Source organism: Westerdykella ornata (assembly GCF_010094085.1).
Source record: "Westerdykella ornata strain CBS 379.55 unplaced genomic scaffold EI97scaffold_27, whole genome shotgun sequence".
NCBI lineage: Eukaryota > Fungi > Ascomycota > Dothideomycetes > Pleosporales > Sporormiaceae > Westerdykella > Westerdykella ornata.
In genome coordinates this window covers 265,999-289,488 of record NW_022986877.1, presented here as the reverse complement: position 1 = coordinate 289,488, position 23,490 = coordinate 265,999, and the positions used below count along the sequence as shown (strand labels likewise).

Genomic DNA, 23,490 nt, shown 5'->3' with positions numbered 1-23,490 from the left:
TCTTTTATGTTTTTACCTAGGACTGTATGTATGTATGTATATCCAATAATTTCGTGTTCCCGCAAAAACAGAAAACTTCAACCACGTGCAACTCCACCCTATCCATGCACCCTAGCGGAAATTCATCCAGTGTGAACGATTTCAGCTACTCTGCGGCGTTTTGGGCAAGTACGCCCCATTCCCCGATTCCCTTAATACGGCACGCTCGTTTTTAGAGAGCGAGAACTTGAATTCACTTGGAGTGAACATCGTTTCTTGCACCAACTTTCTTCTGTGAGGGATAACAGCGTAGTCGCTGCTAGCATCCCTGGGAGGACCCAGCCTACCTGTAAAAGAAAGAAATGACTATTTCGTAAATCCAAATGCCTCTCTTCTTACCCTTGCTCCCCGCTCATCTAGCCTGCAACCTAGAATATCTGCCGTGCCCCATGCTCGCACCTTCAAAACCACACTCTCAATCCTCCCCTTCTCACTGCCCCGAAAAAGCCTGGGTCTGGGAGTTCGCAGCGCCTTGCTGTGCCGCACTTATACTTCGGGCCGTGGGATATATCATATCCCGATCCTAAGGTACATATTTACCAAGGACCCGGAATCGATCGTCGTCCAATATAAATATAAATATACTATTTACGTGTATTATCACCCACACCCCCGAGGTACCCTGATATACATCTTCTGTCTCGGCAACGCGATACGCCACTCCTCCACAGCTCCGGCCTGCCAGGGTCCAGTGCTGTATTGCATTCAAGGTATATGGTACTTAAGTAGGGTAGGTGATGGGAGGCGGGATGCAGCGAGCGCTTAGCTAGTCCCACGCCGCTGCCATACATATATCTATGCGCACTTGGGCGTGCAATACGGATGTTGCAGAGTATGGATGCAGGTGGGTGCGTAGTGTAGATGCAAACGCAGGGAAGATGCGCAAGATAAGGAAGGGTACTGCGCCTCTGGCCCAGGATGGTCGGGGCAGTTTCGCCGCATGCGGACGGAGATTTCCTCCCGCCTTCCTTTCCTCCCTTCCGTGCGTCCGCTGCGGCGTGTGGTACGGTTGGTGTTGGTCTGTGGAGATGGGATGGGATGGGGCGGTGTTTTTGAGGGGGTTGTTTAGCCTGGGTGGGGAGTGGGATGTTGGTGGGTGGGAGTACCCTAGGGTATGTACTGCACATGTAGTTGATTCTCAAAGAGAAAATAGAGACGTGACCAAAACACTCATGAACAGAACCAAAAATCGCATGGAAGGTTGATACTCTCTCCTCAGTGTATATCGATATCTCATTCATTTCGGATATAGCTCCATCGATGGTTAAAAAAATGGGGCGCACATTTGTATGTAAAAAGGACAAGAACAAGCAAGCATCGCACAGCTAGCTATAGCAAGCAAATACACCGCCGACCGGAAACACCCCTCTTCCCATTTCCTCTCTCTTTCCTACTCGAACCCCTTCAGCCTCAGAAGCAGCTATCTCAGCAGCACAGTTGCTCCCACCATCCTGTTAGAAGTGCCTAGAAGTGCTCCTTCCAGAACTTAAAGTTCACCTCCTGACACGTCGCCATCTTACACGCCCTCTTGATATCCCTCGCCGCGACATTCGGCCCGCAGAAATACACACCCACATCCGTCCTCAACGTACTCTCCAGACCGGACATGTACGTGCGATCGAGGATGCCGTCGCGCATGCCGCACAGCAGGCGCTGGAAATCCGGGCGGCCGAAATTCGTGCGCGACTTGAGCTCCGTCAGGGGATCCTTGTCGGTGCCGACGGAATTCAGCACTATGTTCTGCGCCGTGTTGACGTCGATCTTCTGCGTCAGGTACGTGTGGATGCGGAGGAACTGGTCGGTTCCGGGGCCACCGACGGTCTGCGCCTCGAGCGACGAGAGCAGCGTCTGGAACCATTCGAAGGAGCTCGTGTCCTTGCAGACCCAGATGAATTCCACGCGGCGGAGACGTTTTGGCGGGTTGGGACTGAGGCGCTGGTGGTAGATGGATTTGAGGATCGAGGCCCAGGGCGTGACGCCGATGCCCGTGCCGATCAGGACGGCGATTTCGTTCTCGAAGACGTCTTCGGCGGGCGCGCCGTAGGGCCCGTCGATGCGGATCGCGGGCATCTTCTGCCCGTGTTGGAGCGCGACTTCGTACATGCCCATGGGGTCCAGCTCGTCGTAGAGTTTGGCCTGCGATTGTCCGGCACCCAGGGCGTCGGCGAGAGCACGAGTGAAGTCGCCGACCTGGCGGACGTGGACAGAGATGTACGGGTCTTCGAGGCACGAGGTGATGGTGAAGGGGTGCCACTGGTGGTAGCTTACGTCCGGGCAGTTGAGGAAGAGCCACTGTCCCGGTTTGTACTTCATGCTGGGCTTCTCGAACTGGATTTCTACGGCATCTGCAAGATATTAGCATTTAAAAGTCGGATTTTCAGGAATGAGAGGCATACCGTAAGGATGCTTGACGACTTTGGTGATGCGGGTTTCGCGCCTGCAGCGGATCTCGCGGTACAGACGGTCAAGGAGGTAGAGGCCGCCGCCGACAAGTTCCCATCGCCAACCCTCATAGCCAATGCAGTGGGTCCAGAAGTCCTTGCCAGCGAAGGGAGAAAAAGGTTTGGCGGTGTCACGAACGAAGCAGCTAGTGGCGTGCGTGTACATGCCGAGCAGGAACGGCACGAAGAGGTGATGGGTGTACCAGAAGGTCTCAAATGACTGCTGTCGGATCCTGTGGTGGGCCGTGGTGTACATGAGCAGCATGCAGAACAGCATAATGTGGCCCGTGATGCCTCCTGCCTCCGTGTAGTGGATCTGAAGAGCAATCTGAGGGCGGACCTGACTCTTCTCGACGTTGTGGAAGCTGTGACAGTCAGCACGGATTTGTACGAGCCCTTCTCGAGTTCACCTACTTCACATAATGTGCGGACGTGTGGATGATGGTGAACATCAGCATAGCATATGCAACCTGTCGATGGAACCAAATCGATTCATCCAGTGGTAGCCATCTCGCCTTGGGACGGATATATCTCAGAATGTTTCTGCACATTGGCAGCAAGATGACCATGGTGTCGACTGAGAGCACGAGACCGGCACCTCGAGATATCCAGACCGAGAATTGAAGAGCATTAAGGGGCGCAAGCCGAATGTCACCCTGCTGTTTCCACCTGGATTTGAGAGTTAGTGCCTCCATAGCGCTCACACAAGGTCCAATACGTACCATCCTACCGCGAAGATAGCCCAGTGGAACCCCCAGAAGATGACGTAGAATAAGAGCTTCCGCGGCGCGAACAGCCGATTCCAACTGACTGATTCACCCATATCGATCAAGAACTAGTAGTACGGCCTTTCCAGCATAGACACCAGCAGGGTTCCGAATGAAGGATAGGACAGCCGGTCAACGGTATTAGGGCGAAGATTAAAAGTGTATGTTGGAAATGAACGCGAACCTCGACCAGAAAGGAGGGAGTCCAGTCCAAGTTCAACCCGGCCAGCCAGATAACGAAACGAAGTTAAAGAAAGTCGGTGTCAGGGGAGACGGGGAGAGAGAGTGACGTTGTGTGAGAGAGCGGAGGTAGAGATGGCAGCAGGAACAGGGACCCAAGAGTTATTAGAAAGAAGGCTGCAAGACCCCTCGCTAACAGTAGCGCAGATCAGGTGGATCTGAGATGAGCCGTGCGTGGTTTGGGTACAGCGGCTCGCCGTGGTGAAACCAACAGGCACAGTCGTGGCTCAAACTCCAGCCCTGGTACGGAGTAGTCTGCGGTATACCAGATGGATTAAGAGGGATGACAGTTGCGATCTTCCGAAAGGCAAGCAATCCAAGCGCGAGTGAAGCACAGCCAGTCCTGAATGGGCCAGGAAGCCGGGATCGAAGCGTTCAAGGCCGGCGACTATGCCGGGAGCGCCAAGTTGTGTGAGAAGCGTCTCAAATCTGCAGGGCGAGACAGAGGACCATGGTTTTTTGTACAGAAGATGTGATGACTTATCCGGAAGGGCCAGGGCCGCGAGGGACGAGGGATTGCGGGTTTATGCGTAAGCGAGTACGGAGATGGGATGGGACTTTGGGATGCGCAACGACTTGGTGAATGTCTCTCAGGCCAGGCTATCAACAATGGCAACGGAAATCTCTCGAGGAAGATGCAGGCCGTAAAGAGCGCAACGGTATTTCACAGCGAACTCGTTTCTTGGAAATGGATATTTCGTGAACGCTCTTGCAACTTGGAGATGGGGTTTTTGCTGATACGCAGGGGTCCAGGATGAGACGGTTGACGTTCGGGACCGTGTCGTGAATGGAGAAGCGAGAATTGGCACACGATGGTACCTTTCTTGAAGATCGCAAGCCACAAGCAGGAAAGAAAGGTCAATGGAATCCGATCAGGGTGATGGTGAGGAAGAAGTGATGAAGGACCTATTGCACATCTGAGGTGTAGCTAAAGTAGGGAGTGCAGTGGGTGCTGTCGAGGATACAGCCCCTTGGGGCGCATGGGAGCACACGCGGTGCAGGAACAGCAGTCAGTGGAGGTGTGCACGACATGGCTCTGGCTGGAGAGGCAATGTGAGGCAATGTCTTGGGAGTGCACAGCTGGATGTGAGTGGCGGTTCGGTTGGTGGAGGAGTTGAACAGAGGCACGCGTGCAGCCAATCCATGGCGTCGTCGAAGCGCTCACGGCGGGCAGCGCGGGCGCCAACCGCACATTCCCCCACATTGCTCCGTTCTTGGGCCGACGCCTATTTTGGGAACATTCACCACTCAACGTCCAGAAGTGCCTTGCTGGGACGGCAGGAAAGCCGATACTTCGAGAACTTCTGCTATCGAATTCTGCTAGTTTGCGCCATTTGTGATGGGTAGAGGCTAGATGCAGGGCCTTTCCGCTTGCCGAGGAGGATTTCTACCAGTAAATATCTTGGGCAGTCTACAAAGAAAGGAAAAGTTCGAGTGATTAGTGGCGGTGACGTGAGCCGAATCCGTGTGACAAACCGTCAGGCGCACTGGAGAGGAATCGGCCTCTGTGTTTGGATTTCCTTGCGGTGCGGCGATTTTGTGAGGATTCCTCAGTTGGGTTGGAAGAACTGCAGTTGGTGTCTCTTCCTCTCACGCACTGCCCGATCGGGTAGTGCAACCAACCCAACTGCTTCGAGGGTTTGTGATATCATCTCGAAAAACAACATCAGGCCATTGTTTGAAGGGTCAAGCCTCCATCCGCAGCCAAAAGTCGATCCCCACATGTTCGGCTGCCTGCAGCTGGATCCAAGAATCGGGTCGAACATCAACGGTCTCAAAACAACATCAGACCACTTCATCGAGTATCAGCCCACTTAGTTTCGAGCAACAGAAAGAAGCTTCGCCGGGCCACGCATGACGTTCGGTTCAAGCTCCAAGCCGCAGACACAAGCTCCCGCGGCCCGGCATGACAGGTGCTGAGGGAAACTTTGTCGTATGATTGTGTTTGATATCCACCTCGCACTCCTGCGACTGATTTGCCATCCTGGTATTTCTCCGACACGAGGCAGTAGCCCGGCAGAGAGACAGACTGAACCTGGAGGGTACCGAAACCAGCATGCTAGGCGTGTCATCTGCGGCGACGCTTGGAACCGGAACTCCAGCATTCCGTGATGGATGAACAAGATGCCCAACGGCGGTGTGCGGTGTAGAGTGGCCGAGGAACCGAGAAATGTCCAAGACAATATTCCGTATTGAACGAGTACCCACGGCCTCGTGACGACGTGATCCGAAAGCGAATTGCTGCGTACAGTACCCTAATTCTAGTCTATCGGGCCAGTAAGAACGGTAATTATCGATTAGATTCCCTTATTCGCCCTCTCTGCACGACGGTCGTGCTGGAGTGGGCTAGCGGTACATGTGCCAAGAGGGTGAATGTTCGCAGTGAGTGGTGGGCCGCGTAGAGAAGAGGCTGGGGCGCTAGCGAGTCCGCTCTCCCGAACCAACCCTGGGCTCATCCACCCATCTCCCCCATTCCATTTCTGGCTCCTCATCCTGCAGGACATGCTGCACCCAGACTCCAACATGGCACACACGATGCACCACAATGTCCAGGGCCATCCCACTCCACCCACTCCACCCAACCACTCAGCATGCGCCTTGGGGAACACGGCGGAGGGGACCCAGCGGCCAGCGCCTACCCTCGTAGCCCTCGGAGCCCTCGTAGCAGAAGGGAACCCTGCTCCCACATGTGTCTCCCGTCGTTGCATAAACCCTCGATCCTCTTTACGGCCAGACTTCCCCCTCTCCATCTCGTCGTGACACGCTCCCGGTATCAACATCAACAACCCCCTTCAGCCCTGAGACTCGCGCCTATCCCTCGCCTGCCTGTTCGCCGCATTCTGCAATTCTCCTGACGTCGATCGTGGTCTCCACCGTAGTGCTTGATCCCGAATTCCACCTCTTCGCTGGCGCTAAGCACTGTTCGGACATCTGTGACGCCTTGAACCAAACCCTGAAGTCGCTCTGCCTATAACAAAACCTCGACCCCCCGCCCCGCCAGCTGCCCTACCAGATGCTCTGTCGTAGCTACCGGTAGCTCGCTGCGCGAATCTCTCACGGTCGTTCTTCCTTCCCTTCTCTTCTCTTCTTTTCGCAGCGGGGCTGGTTCACTCGTTCTTCTTCTTCAACGCCGTTATTTTAATTCCTGCTTTTTTTCTTCGACACAACATCCACCTCTTCCGCCATGGGGATGCTAATCAAGAACCACTGGGCCCGCCTCATCATCCTGACGGCCGCTGCTTGTAAGCGTCACCCGCCTATTTTATATGCATAGAGTTGAAATACCCTAACATGTTACCCCCACCAGACCAAATCGCCGCCGCAGTAGAAGCCTTCTTCTGGCCCAAAATCTTCTGGGACTTCCTGACCAAGAACCTTGACGGCGCCGTGAAACCCATTCCCGCCCTGCAAATCATCAATCTCCTCCTGGGCATCTTCGGCCTCGCCTACGAGTGGCCGCTCCCGTTGCTGGCCGGCACCGGGATCCACAGGTCGATTGAGGCGCGGCTGATCATCTATCCGCTGAGTGCGCTGTGTGCGCTGCTCATCTATCAGGGCACGAACTCGGGGCTCTACTACATTGTCGGGATGATGGCGTACTTTTGGGCGTATAGCGAGGGCGAGGTATGTCTTCGCCGATTCGTCTTTCGGCATGACGGAATCCTAACAACACGTCTCCCAGATTGTATGTCCTGAACCTTGGACACTGCCGAAGCGCGGCTCCACAATCCGGAATCGAGTGTAGTGCTACTCTTTCAAGCACAACAGCTCCCCTCCTCTCCGCAAAGAGCCATGTCAATATCGATTTTGAAAGCTATATATACCAAAATCACGATTCGCATCCATCAACCGATCCATCAGTCCGCTCCATTGTGTAGCACGGCGGAAGGCGTTAGTTTTGTTTTAGGCGTGGGTGGGCATTTATCAAGCATACATGCATTCATGGTTCCAGCTGTGATTCATAGTGAAGGAAGAGGCGCGGGAAGATACCAGCAACATTGAAGCTATGCAAGCCGAACAATGAAAAACCAATCGATAGAAAAAATCTCCAATCTCAGCCCCAATATTCGGAGTACGAAATGAGAGTTCCGAATTTCGTTCTCGGTAGTGCATGACTTTGCCACCACGTCTCAAGCACTCCATGCCTCACACCCTGCCCTTCTGCGACATTTGCAGCTTCAGCCCCGATGCTGAGCCACTCCCTGTCCATAATACCTCAAATACTCTCGGGAATATCGAATGCCATCATGCACTAGATATCCATCCATCACGACGATGGCGTGCTTCTCACCAGATGAACATATGTTCACTACCAACCTCCGTGGGACCACCTGCAAGTTCCACCACCGGCTTACGGCTGGTTCCTGAACTAGCGGACACTAGACGAGACTACAGTACGCCCAGTGAGAGCGGCAACGCACAAGAATGGCGAAGAAGGGGGGCTAGGCACGGGACGTCTTACGCGCATGATGCAGGTTCATTGCCTGCCAGCGCAGCGAGGGGGAAGCGGCGCCTTGGTGTCTTCCCAAGGTTTGGTTGCTTGCTGCGGGTGGATGTATTGTTGCGGCGTCGCAGGAGGGGGTTAATAAGAAGGGTCGGAACGGCCTTTTCTTATCCTGTGATTGTATAAGGAGGGATGGATGATATATAGATGCCTAGGTAGCCGATTCAAAATGCTCGTTGCGCACATATGAAATCTATTATCGAGGAGCTGTCTTCATTAGAACCACGTGAGTACGAGTGAGTGAGAGGCCGGGGCTGCCAAGATAAGCTAGCTCGAATCGGGCATCCAAACTGCACCACGATTCGACTTCCAGTTCCCCCCCCCCTTCTCAACATCCTAATCTATCCGGCATTACATTGAGACCTACCTTACTCAGTCGAAACCTTTGCGTCGCGCTATAGCAATGTCTAGGCACACAACGCTCGATACGCGGTTTCTCAACTAAGGACTGCTCTTATGAGAGGTTCGTTGGATCCAGGAGTGTCGCTTGCCGTTCCTTGTACTGCCTGAGCAATCTCTGAGTTCTGAGGGAGTTTACTTGTCTGCTGTATGGTGTCTGGATCTTTGTGAGTACTCCGAGTTTGGGGAATTGCTGGGGCTGTGGTTGTCTTGGATGGAATTTCGCAATGGTCATCAAGTGGATTGACCCTGATGCTCTCCACCAAGGCAGCGAAGGACTCGCCGTGAACAATACTTTCCGGAACCGGTTGCTAGCTCGCATCGCACTCCACACAACAGCCAAGGTGTTCAAGCGGGACCCGCCCTGTGTCCGTCTAACTCAAGGAAAGATTCTCAAGACGGGACTCGATGTCCACCTTACCGAAGCGGCGACGCTGAAGTATGTGGCGGAACACACTTCGATCCCAGTCCCGAAAGTCTATTGCTCCTTCCTCCACAAAAAGCGTGCATATATCGTCATGGAACGCATCCGAGGCGAATCTCTAGCAGCCGCCTGGACAAAACTGACGCAAGGGGCACGCGAGAAAATCTTTCTACAGCTGAAGAACATGATCCAAGAGCTTAGAAGTCTAAAGCCGCCGCCAGGAACTGGAATACAGAGCTGTGTTGGAGGATCGCTCTATGACACGCGTCTGCCCCATGGAACTCCACGCTTCGGGCCCTTCAAATCGACGCTCGAATTCCATCACTGGCTAAGGGACGGGCTTGAACCCTCGCAGATCGGCCCTCACGTATCCGAAGAAGATGCCCGTGACCTCAAAGCCATGGTCGCCAGACAGGACCGAGATGATTGGGGTGCTCCAGTCTTCACACACTGTGACTTGAATCCCACAAACATCATCGTCCGTGGGGAGCAGATTGTCGCCATCATCGATTGGGAGTTTGCCGGATGGTATCCGGCCTACTGGGAATATGCGTGCGCGTGGTTTGGAAACATTCTACGGACCGAATGGCAGAATACCCTACTCTCAATACTCGACCCCTATCCCGAGGAGCTGGAAATGGACAGGACGCGCTGCAAATGGTACGGGGAATGGTAGCGCGGGGTCCATGAACCCAGGGACTTCAGGCGCCCATGAATATATTGAAGACCTATTCAAGGAGTACTCAAACAATCGTCTCCTTCCCCTCCAGCAAATCGTACGTCGGCCGCGGCCTCGCCAAATCCTCCGGCCTCTCATACCTCCCCTCCTCCCTCTTCCGCCCAATATACCCCCTCACAAACGGCTCAATCCTGCCCCAATCCAACTCCGCCCTGCCCACACACCTCCCATCCCTGGCCACGGCCTCCAGCGCCGACGCCACCCAGGACCGACACCTCCAATTCGGATCGCCATTCACGACGGGCTGATTGCGCAGCAGGTCGACGAGACGCTGCTCGTCTTCGATCTTGGCGATGAGGACGCGGCCCAGCAGCGTCGTGGTCTGTTTGACGTCGGCGACGTCCTTTTCCTCGTACGTCCAGCCCGTGAGGGGTTCGTTTTTGACGTGGAATCGCTTTCCTCGTGCGGATTGGCCCTTTTCGGCCTTGGGGCCGATGAGGAAGGCCCAGTGGTATCTACAGTCGCAAAGGCAACGGTAGTCAGTAAAGACCAAGCGGGTGCGAGCGGTTTGGAACGGACCTCCTCTCCTCGTTGCCGACGACGCCGCTGGGGTAGACGGCGATGTACAGGCGTTTCTTGTTCCCCATGCTGTGGCTTTTGGACGATGTACTATCACTTCGACAGAGCGGTATGCGGAGGCGATGGAAGCTTCGTTCCTTGAACCTGGAAATGCGTACTTCGCCTTGATGCTGGGAAAGCAGTGGTGATTTCAATTCCGTTTCTTTTACCCCACTGCAGGCCCCTCACGAACGGGAGACTGGAAACGGGAAATGGGGTGAGCGTGCAAACGGCATGAGGGGAAGCGCGCGTGCGAACGATGGATGTGTTTCATGTTATGGTGGGAGTGGGGAGGTTCATTGGTAGGTATGGTACTTCTGTATGTCGGTGTGCGGCGAGGCTGTGGCGTGGGTTTCATGTCTTCACTTCTCCCCTTTGGTAGCAAGGCGTTTGGTTGAGCGGGATGGAGCATTGAGCAAACGGGATTGGGATACCAAGTAGGGGAGTGATATTCGTGCGCTTGTGTAGAGGACTGACGATTTAGGAGCGGCGAGATGCAAACAGAGGGAAGCCTTTGGTCAAGCACTCATTTGCAGTGTGACGAGAAATGGATTGTAGAAAGAGTTCAGAGATTTTGCCTGATAATAAAGGAGATATTATTTTGCATATAGGAGACGGTTACTAAGAGGAAAGTAAAATTCGTAGGCTGCCTGGAGGACCGACGAGGTAGGAGCGGCGAGATGCAAACAGAGTGAAGCCTTCTGGTCAAGCACTCATTTGCAGTGTGCCTACAGTTAGATTGTGGAAGGAGTTTGATGACATTATCTGATAGGGAAACCCTTGGGCAGGGTACCTGATAAACTACACATGCATCAGTGGGCTTCATTCCTGCTGTTAACGTCAGGGCATCTCAGCCTCCGCGTATCGTCTGTTGGCAAGCAGATGGACGAAGGGGACAATACCATGGGAAGAGGGGTATCTATCCTAGGAGAAATAATTCGTTCTGGACACAAACTCCAAGCAATGAAACACAATCATATAGGTTTCTATTTTCATTAACTGTATATACTTAAATATTCCCCCCAACCCATCCCCCATTCCCATGCCCGATCCCAAGAGAAGAACCCAGGAAAGAAAAAAAATAAAGTAAAAGAAAATCCACGCTCAACACACGCTTTTAGATATCTACTCCCCCTCAGGCCCCTCGATCAAAATCTTAATGCCCTTCCCATCCCTCACATCGGCAAACGCCTGCTCGGCCTCCTCGAACTTGACCTTTCTCGTAATCAACTCCTTGACGCTGAGGCGGCCCGACGCCACCATGTCGACGGCCGTCTGGTAGTCCCCAGGGCCGTAGCGGAACGAGCCCTTGACGTTGAGTTCTTTTGTGCACATGGCCATGATGGGGAAGGTGATGTCCGCCTTGCCCATGCCGCCCTATATCCCATCGTTAATCACTCTGAACCAACTGCCGCTACAATGACACGAAGAAAGTCGAAACAAACGCACCTGGATATACGTCCCCCCCATCCTCAACGCATGAATCGCCGTCTGGATACACGGCTCCGCGCCACTAGCATCGATAATCACGTCCGCACCCCCATTCACCAAGCCCGTCTGCTCAATCAACTTCCTCGCATTCTCCTCGGCACTAACACGCTCGCTCCGGAACGCGTGCGTCGCCGCGTACTTGAGCGCAAACTGCAACCTCTCCTCGTTGATATCCACCGTCACAATCTTACTGGCGCCGTACGCCCTCGCGACGGCGCAGCACAAGAGGCCCACGGGGCCAGCACCGAAAACGACGACCTGGTCGCCCGGCTTGATGGCCGCCGCCCGCGATATGTGCACCGCCACGGCCGTGGGCTCAATCAGCGCGCCCTCCTCGAGCGACATGGTCTCGGGGATCCGGTAGCACAGGTCCTCGGGTAGCGTGTAGTATCGGGCGAGCGTGCCGTCGTAGGGCGGCGTGGCGGCAAACGCCATGTCCGGGCACAGGTTGTAGCGCCCTTCCTTGCAGCGCACGCAGCGCCGGCAGGGCACGCCGGGCTCCATGGCGACGCGGTCGCCGACCTTGAGCGTCGTCACCTTGTCGCCGACGGCGGACACGATGCCCGCGGACTCGTGGCCGAGCACCATGGGCGACTCGACGACGAAGTGGCCGATGCGGCCGTGCGTCCAGTAGTGCACGTCGGAACCGCAGATGCCGGTCCAGCGAGGGCGGACAATGACATCGTAGGGGGATTGGAGTTGGGGGATGGGGCGGTCTTCGAAGGTGAGGTGGTCTTGTTTTTGGAGGACGAACGAAGGGTTCTAGACAGATTGGTCAGTATATGTACTTCTGCTTTGATTTGCTCGTTTTTCGTTCATTTGCCATTTTTCTGTATTTCTTTTCCAATTGTCGATACAATGCGATTTTGGCCCTTTGGTGTTGAGCGTCCAAAAGTGATGTAATGGTGAGGGGAGGGGTCCTAGCGGCGGGGCATGCGCTTCAATTGATACTCTCACCTTTTGAGAAGCTGTCTGAGGCGCCATCTTGATTTCTTGCTGCTGCTGCTGCTGCTCCTCCTTTGGCGGTGTTGTTGTCGTCTCTTTTTTCTCCTGCACAGGGGCAGCTTTTGATTTGGAGGGAAAGATATGTCGGAGGCACAAGCAGGAACTCATTGGAAAGCTAGTTGAGACGGACTCCAGTCAAGCAGCCGGTGCTAGAAAGGGGCCGAAGAATTATAGCTTCTAGCCCCTCACCACCAACTGCCCCCCTCTTCCGCGGCGCATGGCCTTTTGAGCTTTTGGCTAGGGAGAGGACAGAGGGTGGAGAAGCTCTAGATTTATCCGCCAGATTATCCGGAGCTCTATTCAAGTGTCACTGCATGTTCATCGTGTGCTCTATCAGCACCTCCTGTCTCTGCCGATGTCGCCGAGTGGGTATGTTGCGTGCTAAATGACTAAAAGGAAATACAGCTGAAAAGGCGGTAAAGGAGAAAACGGCAGAGAAACCCCCGAAGAGCGCATAAATCTGCTGTAAGCGTGACCTCACGGGAAAACCTTGGAGGGAGGCGAGTGGGGGTGTCCATCGGCACACGCTCTATGCACGATTCCTCCCCCAGCACGACCACCAACACCGCACAAGCCCCGCCTCGTTATCATCTCCGTCACTCGATCCCCAGTCGTCGTAACCGCACTCTTCGCCTTCTTCCAGTATATGCAAGCCGAGCGCCTCCATCCTATCACGGAAGTCCTGGCGCTCCGGTGCATATGCTTCCCTCAGCGGAAACTCCACAATCACTTTGGCATCTTCACTGTCCGACAGCCATGTCGCAATGGTATCGACTAGCCAGCGCGGGTGTTCTGGCGAGTACAGAGAGTCGGCCGCTACTATCACGGGAAACTTGCTTTTGAGCGGAACACCGCCCTCACTCCCGGCTGGTGACACGTCCGGAAACACTTCGCAAATCGTCGGCTCCGTCCAGTCGAGTATACCGCTACGAGCGGAACCTCCGTTTCGAACCACCACTTCGCTATTCGCGCATACGTTACGCGCCAGATTGGGGTAGATGCTGGGGAGGTCTGTGAGAACCACGTCCGCTCCCAGCGCCGCCATCGCCAGTCCCACCAAGCCTGTCCCTGATCCCAACTCCAGCACCTGCGGCGCTTCCGAGGCACGTCGAAGAAAATCGAACGTGTGCAGTCGTTTCGCCAACAAAAACGACGCAGCCCAGGTCTTCAGACCGAGATCGTCGCCAGTCAGAGCTGGTTCGTGTATAGACAACTCGAAGTATCCAGCTGGCGAAGGTATCCGGAACTGACGGGATATTGCGCCCATGGCAGTCCGACCTGAGCGTTCGCTAAGCCGAAGGCTCGCCTGGCTCCATATCTCCTCCTTCTGTTCCTCATTGTGAATCCATCCTAGACCACTGCTCACGATACTCGTAAGGTATCTTGTCACTCCCTCTGGATTTATTTGTGGTCGCGACCTGGCTATCCGCCGCTTGCCCCTGGTGCCCAATCCATTCTCCTCTTGTTCGTTGTCGCTAACGTCCCATGAAGGGGGGGCGGAGGTGAGTAGCTCAAGCGTATCGAGGAGAGTTTCGGCTGAGGGCTTCGTGTAAAGTTGAGGAAGATCCAGAACTGTGGCCGAGGCGTTAGCATTGTGAGCAAACATGGGCACCAACATATTCCGAACCATCAAGCAGTTCCATATTTACAGTAGCCATATCGACAAAGAACGGACACAGAATATGGCGATTACTGACTGTAAGAAGGACTAGCGGTCTTACCAGAATTGGAGGTGGTCCGTGCGGGTGGCCGCAATCTGAAGTTATCGCAAGATCGGCCAGACCCATGCCGGACTTCATCGTCCCACGAGCCATGGACACCATGTCGGCAACTCAACGCCCGTGCCTGGCGGAGTTTGCGTTGAGCAGAAACTGGCGCTCCGGGGTACTTCGGAAGATATTCCGACTCTCGGAGGCCATTCCGATGACACGAAATACCCCGCCTCATATCGGGGCGTAACTTCAACCAGGTCGCATTTCCACAGTGTAGAACGCTGATCAATCCTTCTTGAATGTGCCTTTGAATCCATGGTATGCTTGCTCCATGTCGAATAGGAACTCTCTCGCTTGGTCGTCGCTGAGTTTCTCCGAAGCTCTCATCTGGTTCAACGTGATCAGCCACTGCACAATCTTGGCTTTGCTGTCAAACTCCTTGTCGGTCACCTTGTTGACGCCTTGAATAACATCAACGAGATATGGGTGCAGAGTGTCCTTCTCGGTTAAACCGAGCTTGAGAGCGTCCAGGAGCGTGATGAAGTCTTCGGTTGCATTCACCACAAGCGTGGCGTCTGTTGATTCTCCCTGTGTATTGGCTTTATGTGTGGGTCCTTGTTCGACGGTCGCCGGTATGCCAACGCGTAGTCGTTCTGTTGCTCGTGGCACTTCCATCTGAAGTAGGTTTAGCCCGGCAACCAATAGATACCCAGGTGTAGACGTACATCCCACTGCTTCTTGAACGACTCCAAGTCTCCAAAGGCCTTTGCAACACCTTCATCTGCCAGGTTTGACTTGTACTGCTTGAGCAGCCTGCTGCAGGTCTCGGTATAGTCCGCTTCGTGGATGGAGTCCTTCAGGTAGGCCTTTTCGAGTGCATCGAGCGTGACAATAATGCTGTATATCTCTGCCAGTGAGTCGTACAGATCGCGTTCGGTGCTCGTCGTTGACAACTTCACTTCCTATGTCGCGGGAGTCCTCGTTAGCGATTGAGGATCCACAGCAGCGGCTATGGTGTACCTCGTCCTGATTGATGGTAGCCGACAGTGCCGAGCGGGGAATGTACGGCGTGGGCGCGTACGCGAGCTGCCGACCTCCATACATTGTGCAGTACCAACCAGATGAAGGGGTGCTTAACTTTGTTGTTTGAGGCTCCAAGACGCTGAGATCCTGCTGAAGAGGTGGTGTGGAGAAAGTTGAAGCTCGGGCCACTTGTTCCCGGCGCTAGTGGAACTTTTCGAGCCCTGTGTGGGACGACTCTCACATTTTCTGGCCCCGGGCAACTCTCTCTTCCCAACGTTCTCGACTGGCACGAGTATCGAGCCTAATCTCGCCAGGATGCCGGTCTCCAAATCCACGAAGAAGTTCGAGAAGAACAAGCTCAAGGACGTGCTCAAGCGCCGGAAAGACCATGCCAAAATCAAGCAAAAGGTGCAGATGAGCGCGAAGCGGAAGGAGAGGAGAGCGAGAGATAATGCGCCTGCCGATGCCTTGGATGGAGAGGGGAGTACAAAGCCTAAGAGCAAGGATGTCGGGGAGAATCCTATCGGCGAGATGTCCATGGACCAGTTCTTCCAGGGCGGTTTCCAGCTCCCCGAACTGAACAAGAGCACGAAGACCAAGACCGGGAAGAGAAAGCGAACACCAGTGGAGGAGAAACGCGATGAATCTTCTGGCGAGGATGGATCCGCAGCAGAAAGCGAGTCCGGCGACGACATGGAGGCGCACAAGGAACAACTGGCGGCGCTGGCCGAGAAGGATCCGGAATTCTACAAGTACCTCAAGGACAATGATGCGGAGCTCCTGGATTTCGCCGAGGACGCAGACCTTGCCGAGATAGATGCGCTCAGTGCCAGTGAGGATGAGGCAACACCGAGAAAGAAGCAGAAGTCGGCAAAGGATGCGAAAATCGAGAGTGAGGAAGGAACAGATAACGAGGTCACGAAGAAACTCGTGGAGAAGTGGAAAACTTCAATGGAGAAGACATCTTCCTTGCGGGCCATGAAGGAGGTTGTGCTTGCTTTCCGGTCAGCGGCGCACATCAACGAGGACACCGGGAAAAAGTACAAGTACACAATATCAAACCCAGATGGTATGTTGCCGATGACTGTAATCACCCTTATAAGCTAACCCTTTCTAGTGTACCATCAACTCCTTGTGACGGCTCTCGATCTTGTACCCAAGGTCCTTCAACACCACTTGCCAGTCAGGGAGAGCGCTGGAGGCAAAATGTGAGTTTCCACCGCAATACCCCGAATGGTACATGGGCTGACCAACGTAGCCGGATACCCACAGACTCCAAGAAGTTCCGCACCCTCACCCCTCTTCTAAAATCCCATGCCGTGTCCGTCCACCACCTCCTCGAGAACCTTTCCGACGCGTCCACGCTGCGAAAAACCCTGGAGTCTCTCCAAGAACTCCTCCCCTACATTTTGTCCTTCAAGAAGGTCGTTCGTGAGGTCAGCCGGACGGTTGCCTCCGTATGGGCTGATAACTCGAACACCGAAGTGACCCGGTTGACTGCCTTCCTGGTCCTGCGTCGACTGGTTGTCATCGGTGATAGTGGCATCAAGGAGGCAGTTCTGAAGGAAGTATATCAGGGCCTTGTCAAGGGATCTCGGAACACCTCCGTCCACACCCTTCAGGGCATCAACCTCATGAAGAACACTGCCTCGGAGCTGTGGGGCATCGACCCCAATGTCGGCTACACCACTGGCTTCGCCTTCATCCGCCAGCTAGCCGTCCACCTGCGCTCCAGCATCACCAACAAGACGAAGGATTCCTACAAGACTGTCTATAACTGGCAATACGTCCATTCCCTCGACTTTTGGTCCCGAGTCGTCTCCGCACACTGCGAGTCGTTGCGTGAAGCCGAATCCGGAAAGCCGTCCCCCTTGAGACCTTTGATCTATCCGGTTGTGCAGGTCACAATCGGAGCTATGCGTCTCATCCCCACGGCACAGTATTTCCCTCTCCGCTTCCAGCTCGTGCGGTCGCTGCTGCGTATCTCGTCCGCGACCTCGACCTACATCCCTCTCGCACCTGCCTTGATCGAGGTGCTCAACTCCGCGGAGATGAAGAAGCCCCCTAAACCAAGCACGCTCAAGGCACTCGACTTCACCACGTCGATCAGAGCCAGCAAGACCTATCTTCGCACCCGCACGTACCAAGACGGCGTCGGCGAGGAGATGGTCGAGCTGCTCTCCGAGTTCTTCGTTCTCTGGGCCAAGAACATCGCATTCCCAGAACTGGCGCTCCCCGTCATCGTCATGCTGAAGCGCTACGTGAAAACCATGTCCAAGAGGACCGGCGGCAATAAGAACGCCAAACTCAACTCGTTGATCGCACTCCTTGTGCAGAAACTCGAGGCGAACTCCAAGTGGGCCGAGGAGAAGAGGGTCAAGGTCGATTTTGCGCCCAACGATCGTGCTGGCGTGGAAGGGTTCTTGAAGGATGTAGAGTGGGAGAAGACGCCTTTGGGGGCGTATGTAAGCGGCCAGAGGAAGTTGAGGGCGCAGAAGGCGAAGTTGTTGGAGGAGGCGAGGAAGATGGAGGATAGGAAGAGGAAGGAGGCGGAGAAGGCGGAGATCAATGGAGGTGCGGATGAGGAAGAGGGATCTCAGAGTGAGGAGGAAGGTGAGGACGAGGAGGAGATGGAGATGGAGGTGGAAGGGGAGGGGATGGATGGTGATGATTCTGAAGAGGAAGATGACGAGTGATGTTGGAGTGAGTGTATTGGATACCACGCAGTTTTAGTTAGTTAATGAATGGAAGGACTTCTTGGCGTTCCGTTCATTTGTGCGTATATCGACTTGATTGGGACATGGACGTGGCTGCCGGTGCGATTCACTGTTCCAGAGAAACGGTGCATGGCACATGTTACAGGTTTCATTCTTTCTCATGTATTCATTGCGGCCGTAGCCCTTGAAACCCATGCATCTCGACTCAGGCACAGTATCGGTCTACACTACCATACACTACCAGGAAAGCACACTGCTGTGTCTCAACTAAGCGCTGGCCGTTCTCCACCCACGCTGAAGTTCTGAAAGGAAAAGCGCTCGGCTTTCCTCAGACATGGTATAAATATCGCCTTGACAACCCTTTCTAGTGCTCCAGATAATCCGTCCCTCGCCCTTCAACCCTCCCTTGCCTCATAGGGGACGTATAAGGAGTATAGAGTTACATACTCCGTATGTTAGAGTAACAGGAGAGTATATTGCGGACCCGTGTGATGAGAAGGCCGCCAGTGGAACCAAAACTGACCCAGGTACTAGAGAGTCAACTTTACGTCCACTGGCGGATCCAGACTGGACCCGGGTTATGATCACTCTAGCTCGACTTGATAAATGGATATCTCGACCGGTGGCATCTGCTAACGGTGTTCTCATAGATACACTCACTCCCGGAGCCTGGCAAGCTCAGGTAATGAGACTGAGAGCGCATTCGGATGGGTCGGACGTGTCGTCGATGGGCGTATTTAGCAATGCTGAGATATCTCTTGCAGATGAAAATCTTTGCTTCCAGCAACCCAGTATTATGTCCCCAAGTAGAATTCCCTCAGTATCCGGAAAGACACCGCTTTCGAACAATGACTGGATTCGTTCTCCATCCACCGCTTCGTACGGCTGATGACCAGTCGAAAGCTCGTAGAGCGAAGAGCCTAGCGCGAATATATCTGAATATACTGAACCCCCGCTCTCGGGGTCTCGAGGAAGGTAGTGGCTCCATGTCTCCAGTCCTGAGGGCCGTCTCGCTTTCAAACCAAGCTCTGGCTGATCGTCAAATCCAGCGGCATCAAAGTCACCAAGTCTGGCGTTTAGGTCTGTATCCACCAGCCACTGTTCGAGCCGGAGATCAGAGTGCCTGATGCCCTTGGAATGTATATACGCAACACTCTCAATCATCTGGTGAGCCCAACGCCTGCGGTCCAACTCGGTGACATTTCCCCCATTCCTGCTTATGTACGCCTTCAAGTTATCGTGTGGGTAGTATTCGAGCTCAATCTGGTTGTCAGGGGTAATCGATATACAGTTCGCGATGCGAGGGTGGCTTCCTAGGATCCGATAGATGATGGCTTCCGTTTCACAGGCGTCTCTGTTTTGCTTCGTCATGAGTTCGTCGTCAGCGAGTATGTGGCATTCCTTCCGCACTATGTTGCCGATGCGGTAGGTTTTTGCGCTCATGCCTACCATGAGCAGTTCGCGCTTTGGCTCGCTAGAGACTGGCATATTTTGAGATAGTCGCATCTTCGACGCAAATGGAGAAGGCACTGTGATGATGTTGGGCGATAAGGTGGGTTAATCATGTGTCGGAAGCCTACTTCCTAACTTTGTGGCATGTACAGTACTATGTGGAGTTTGAAGCGCAGCTAAATGGTTACCGAGGAGATGCTGGGAGGGAGGGTAGCGCTTCAAAAGTAAAAAGCAGATTATAGTTCAGAAGGCCGTAGATGTGCTGGCCACATAGTTGTTATGTGGGGGCATGTTATGTTGTGTAAAAAGGCTAGGTTGATGCCAAGGGTGAAGGTCAAGGTGCACGTGCACATCTTCACATGCCTCGGCTCAAGTTCAAGGAAAGTGGGTTGGCGCGCATCACCACAACAGCTGCCAGGGAATGTCATTGCTCGTGAGAGCGCAGCATTCGTGCTCCTTCAACCACGCTTCACGACATGTTAACCCGGGTCCGCGGGACAGAGACGGGCCACAATGGCCGCACAATCCACTTTACGAGAACCTCATGATCCTCTGTTAGCCCTCTACACCCACTATGCCAACCGGTTGCGGTCCCGAGTTTCGAATGCTTCCCAGCTCACGAAGTTGGTCTCTACGATCACTCTCGCTCTCACAATAATCGGCACAGGTTATGGAGGCCAGAGATGGTACAAGAAGCGGCGCGCTGAGAAAGAGACGGGTAGACGGCTGTTGAGGAGGAATTCCGGCCTGAGGGGAAAGGATGGCTCGAGGACGATTTATGTACCCTATCGAGACTCCACGTCCAAGGTCGTCATACACCCTACGAAACAGACCACGTTCGATGCGCATAGACGACTCTTCCTCCAGCCTCCGCGTGCGGCGCGCATGACAGACGCTACCAACCCTCAAGCTCCTCCCCCACAGACAAAGGCGGGCCTCAATCTAGCATTTCTCCACCAATTTCTCAGCTTGCTGAGTATCATGATACCGAGATGGAGCAGCAAAGAGGCGGGTCTTCTTCTGAGCCATAGCGCATTCTTGATGCTGCGGACGTACCTCTCCCTCGTCATTGCGCGATTGGACGGAGAGATTGTACGAGACTTGGTGGCCGGCAATGGCAAGGCGTTCCTTTGGGGAATTCTCAAGTGGCTTGGAGTCGGCAGTTTAGGGTCATACACCAACGCCATGATCAAGTTCCTGCAGTCGAAGGTTTCAATAGCGTTCCGAACCAGGCTCACGCGATATATCCACGACCTGTATCTCAACGACCATCTCAACTACTACAAGTTGACGAATCTGGATGGTGGAGTTGGACAGGGCGCGGATCAGTACATTACGCAGGATTTGACCCAGTTCTGTGCGGCTGCGGCGTCACTGTACTCCTCACTAGGGAAACCTCTGGTGGACTTGTGCGTCTTCAACTACCAGCTCGCTCGGTCATTGGGTCCGCTTGCGCTTACTGGTTTGCTGGGCAACTACTTCCTCACAGCGACGGTCCTCCGCAAGCTGTCACCTCCTTTTGGAAAACTGAAAGCCGTCGAAGGGCGTAAGGAGGGAGACTTCCGGTTCCTCCACTCGCGCCTCATCGCCAATGCGGAAGAAGTCGCCTTCTATGGAGGCGAGCAAATGGAAAAGCACTTCTTGGAAAGAAGCTTCAAAGACCTCAAACACTGGATGGAGGGCATCTACAGCCTCAAGATCCGGTACAACATGCTGGAAGACTTTGTCCTCAAGTACTCGTGGTCGGCCTTCGGCTACCTCATCACCTCTCTTCCCGTCTTCTTACCCACCTGGGGTGGCCTGGGCGGACTCCCCGAACTCTCCGCCACCAGCGCCGAACGCACCACGCGTGAACGCAGCCGAATGAAGGACTTCATCACCAACAAGCGGCTCATGCTCTCCCTCGCCGACGCCGGAGGCCGCATGATGTACTCCATCAAAGACCTCTCCGAACTCGCAGGCTACACCTCGCGCGTATACACCCTCATCAGCGCCCTCCACCGCGTCCACGCAGACGCATACCACCCACCGCCCGGCACCCGACCCGAGCTCTACTCCATGTGCGACATCCAGGGCACGGTACACAAAGGCTTCGACGGCGTGCGACTCGAACACGTGCCCATCGTCGCACCCGCCCTGTATCCCATGGGCGGCGACGAGCTCCTCGAATCCCTCTCCTTCATCGTGCACTCGGGCGAACACCTCCTCATCACGGGCCCCAACGGCGTCGGCAAGAGCGCCGTCGCGCGCATCGTCGCGGGCCTCTGGCCCACCTACCGCGGCCTCGTCAGCCGCCCTCGCTCCATAGGCACAGACGGCATCATGTTCCTCCCGCAGCGCCCCTACCTCAGCACGGGCACGCTGCGCGACCAAGTCATCTACCCGCACACCGAGGTCGACATGAAGGAAGCGGGTCGGCGGGACTTTGAGCTCAGCCAGATCCTCGAGGAGGCGCGGCTGGGCTACCTGCCCGATCGCGAGGGGGGGTGGGACACGAAGAAGGTGTGGAAGGACGTGTTTAGCGGGGGCGAGAAGCAGCGCATGGGCGTCGCAAGGTTGCTGTATCATGAGCCGAGGTATGCGTTTGTCGATGAGGGGACGAGCGCGGTGAGTAGTGATGTTGAGGGGTTGTTGTATGAGAGGGCGAAGGCGAAGGGGATCAGTAAGTCTTTTCTCCTTCTATCGTGGAACTCTGTGGACACATGCGGCCTGCTGTCCCATGGGTTTTTAGATTTGCAATGATGACTAACGGTTGGGTGTAGCACTCATCACCATCTCCACGCGCGCGTCGCTGAAGCGATACCACACCTTCACACTCACGCTGGGCCAGGGCGAGAACGGCGACGAGTGGGAGTTTCAGCGCATCGGGACCGAGTCGGAGAAGTCGTCCGTCGAGAAGGAGTTGCATGATTTGCGCGAGCAGTTGAGGCATGTGGAGGAGTGGAGGCGGAGGAAGGAAGAGATTGAGGGGGAGCTGGGGAGGGTGTGGGTCGAGGGTGGTGAGGAGTTGGAGAGGCCGGGGTATTTGGGAGAAGAGGAGGAGGAGGAGGGCGAGAAACGGGAAGAGGAGGAGGAGGGAAGAGAAGAGGAGGGGAGCGAGGATGTAGAGCACGTTGAGCGCGAGAGCAGTGATGACAGAGCGGGAGAAGAGGATGAAGATGGAATCGTCAGTCGCATGAGTACCAATAGCGTTGACTAAGTCCTCGAGTCAGAGCGAAGATTTCTCATGAATCACTGTCGGTATAGGTTTCTGAGTGCATATGGTGGGACATCCTTGTTTGTACCCTAGGGTATGTATTCTTCGGCCAGAACACAAGAACGGAACGAATACCATTCCGCAGTCTAAACCCATCCAGTAGTCCATCTTATGCTAGTATAGTCCGTCTCCCTATCATTCACATCCTGCAGGTGCCCATTGCTCAGCGATTCCCCCATCCCTCCCACAGCGCACGTATCTGCAAGGCACCACCACTTGCACCCAGGGATCCATGGATCCGATAAACGACACGACACGAACGGAACGGGACGCAAAACGAAAAAACGGAGACAAAATGGCGGAGATATGCAAGACGGTTACAAGTATAAGAATACTAATAATAAGAATAGCAGTAGCAATTTGTAGCAGACGCAGGGTCTCCTGCGGTGCGTTACTACTTACCAGGTAAGGGGACATCTGGATATTGGGGTTAATGTGAGGATAAATAAAGGGTGCGGGCCGGGAAAGCTTCGTTGAACATCATGTTGCTTCGGGAGAAGGATTAGTGTGCTTTGGAAAGATCGTTCTACGTAGGTTCTTTTTTTTCGTTTGTTTTTGGTGAAGGAGAGGGCGACTGCTTGGGTTGCTGTCCTCCTGAGAGGTCGAAGTTAGGGTCGGCGGGTCCAAGCAGGAAGTGGACGAGATAGCGGTATTGAGCAATTGATCAGATTTGGTTTCCTCGCTGACATAGATGTCTTGCTTTTGGTGAGTTGTGCTTCACAG

At 54.4% G+C, this 23,490-nt stretch overlaps 9 protein-coding genes across 9 annotated transcripts; 4 read left to right on the top strand and 5 right to left on the bottom strand.

Annotated features, from left to right (window-relative positions):
- Positions 1-1,435: 1,435 nt before the first annotated feature.
- On the bottom strand, positions 1,436-3,670 carry EI97DRAFT_159106 (uncharacterized protein). The gene is made up of 4 exons (XM_033793321.1): positions 3,203-3,670; positions 2,895-3,149; positions 2,436-2,845; positions 1,436-2,384 (listed from the first exon to the last, which is right to left on the bottom strand). The coding sequence occupies exons 1-4, from the start codon at positions 3,301-3,303 to the stop codon at positions 1,504-1,506; spliced, it is 1,647 nt and encodes a 548-aa protein (XP_033651015.1). The 5' UTR covers positions 3,304-3,670; the 3' UTR covers positions 1,436-1,503.
- A 2,799-nt stretch (positions 3,671-6,469) lies between these two features.
- On the top strand, positions 6,470-7,415 carry EI97DRAFT_159068 (uncharacterized protein). The gene is made up of 3 exons (XM_033793320.1): positions 6,470-6,729; positions 6,795-7,111; positions 7,170-7,415. Exons 1-3 carry the CDS (start codon positions 6,672-6,674, stop codon positions 7,230-7,232), a joined length of 438 nt encoding a protein of 145 aa, XP_033651014.1. The 5' UTR covers positions 6,470-6,671; the 3' UTR covers positions 7,233-7,415.
- Positions 7,416-8,472: 1,057 nt separating this feature from the next.
- Positions 8,473-9,668, top strand: EI97DRAFT_159027 (kinase-like protein). Its single transcript, XM_033793319.1, has one exon. It carries the CDS (start codon positions 8,618-8,620, stop codon positions 9,488-9,490), a length of 873 nt encoding a protein of 290 aa, XP_033651013.1. The 5' UTR covers positions 8,473-8,617; the 3' UTR covers positions 9,491-9,668.
- On the bottom strand, positions 9,524-10,408 carry EI97DRAFT_159017 (uncharacterized protein). Its single transcript, XM_033793318.1, has 2 exons — positions 10,073-10,408; positions 9,524-10,008 (listed from the first exon to the last, which is right to left on the bottom strand). Exons 1-2 carry the CDS (start codon positions 10,138-10,140, stop codon positions 9,558-9,560), a joined length of 519 nt encoding a protein of 172 aa, XP_033651012.1. The 5' UTR covers positions 10,141-10,408; the 3' UTR covers positions 9,524-9,557.
- Positions 10,409-11,236: 828 nt separating this feature from the next.
- On the bottom strand, positions 11,237-12,586 carry EI97DRAFT_383649 (GroES-like protein; the record flags this gene model as incomplete). Its single annotated transcript, XM_033795923.1, has 3 exons — positions 11,237-11,488; positions 11,561-12,364; positions 12,560-12,586. The coding sequence occupies 3 exons, from the start codon at positions 12,584-12,586 to the stop codon at positions 11,237-11,239; spliced, it is 1,083 nt and encodes a 360-aa protein (XP_033651011.1).
- A 550-nt stretch (positions 12,587-13,136) lies between these two features.
- On the bottom strand, positions 13,137-15,423 carry EI97DRAFT_444985 (VPS28-domain-containing protein; the record flags this gene model as incomplete). Its single annotated transcript, XM_033799936.1, has 5 exons — positions 13,137-14,179; positions 14,329-14,624; positions 14,666-14,994; positions 15,045-15,281; positions 15,340-15,423. 5 exons carry the CDS (start codon positions 15,421-15,423, stop codon positions 13,137-13,139), a joined length of 1,989 nt encoding a protein of 662 aa, XP_033651010.1.
- A 172-nt stretch (positions 15,424-15,595) lies between these two features.
- EI97DRAFT_503530 (ribosome assembly protein-like protein Noc2) lies at positions 15,596-18,105 on the top strand. The gene is made up of 3 exons (XM_033802787.1): positions 15,596-16,411; positions 16,460-16,550; positions 16,601-18,105. Exons 1-3 carry the CDS (start codon positions 15,658-15,660, stop codon positions 18,036-18,038), a joined length of 2,283 nt encoding a protein of 760 aa, XP_033651009.1. The 5' UTR covers positions 15,596-15,657; the 3' UTR covers positions 18,039-18,105.
- A 632-nt stretch (positions 18,106-18,737) lies between these two features.
- Positions 18,738-19,430, bottom strand: EI97DRAFT_452395 (kinase-like protein; the record flags this gene model as incomplete). Its single annotated transcript, XM_033800406.1, has 2 exons — positions 18,738-18,805; positions 18,896-19,430. 2 exons carry the CDS (start codon positions 19,428-19,430, stop codon positions 18,738-18,740), a joined length of 603 nt encoding a protein of 200 aa, XP_033651008.1.
- A 481-nt stretch (positions 19,431-19,911) lies between these two features.
- On the top strand, positions 19,912-23,012 carry EI97DRAFT_496036 (uncharacterized protein; the record flags this gene model as incomplete). Its single annotated transcript, XM_033802464.1, has 3 exons — positions 19,912-22,173; positions 22,274-22,614; positions 22,920-23,012. The coding sequence occupies exons 1-3, from the start codon at positions 20,025-20,027 to the stop codon at positions 23,010-23,012; spliced, it is 2,583 nt and encodes an 860-aa protein (XP_033651007.1). The 5' UTR covers positions 19,912-20,024.
- Between the last annotated feature and the right edge of the window lie 478 nt (positions 23,013-23,490).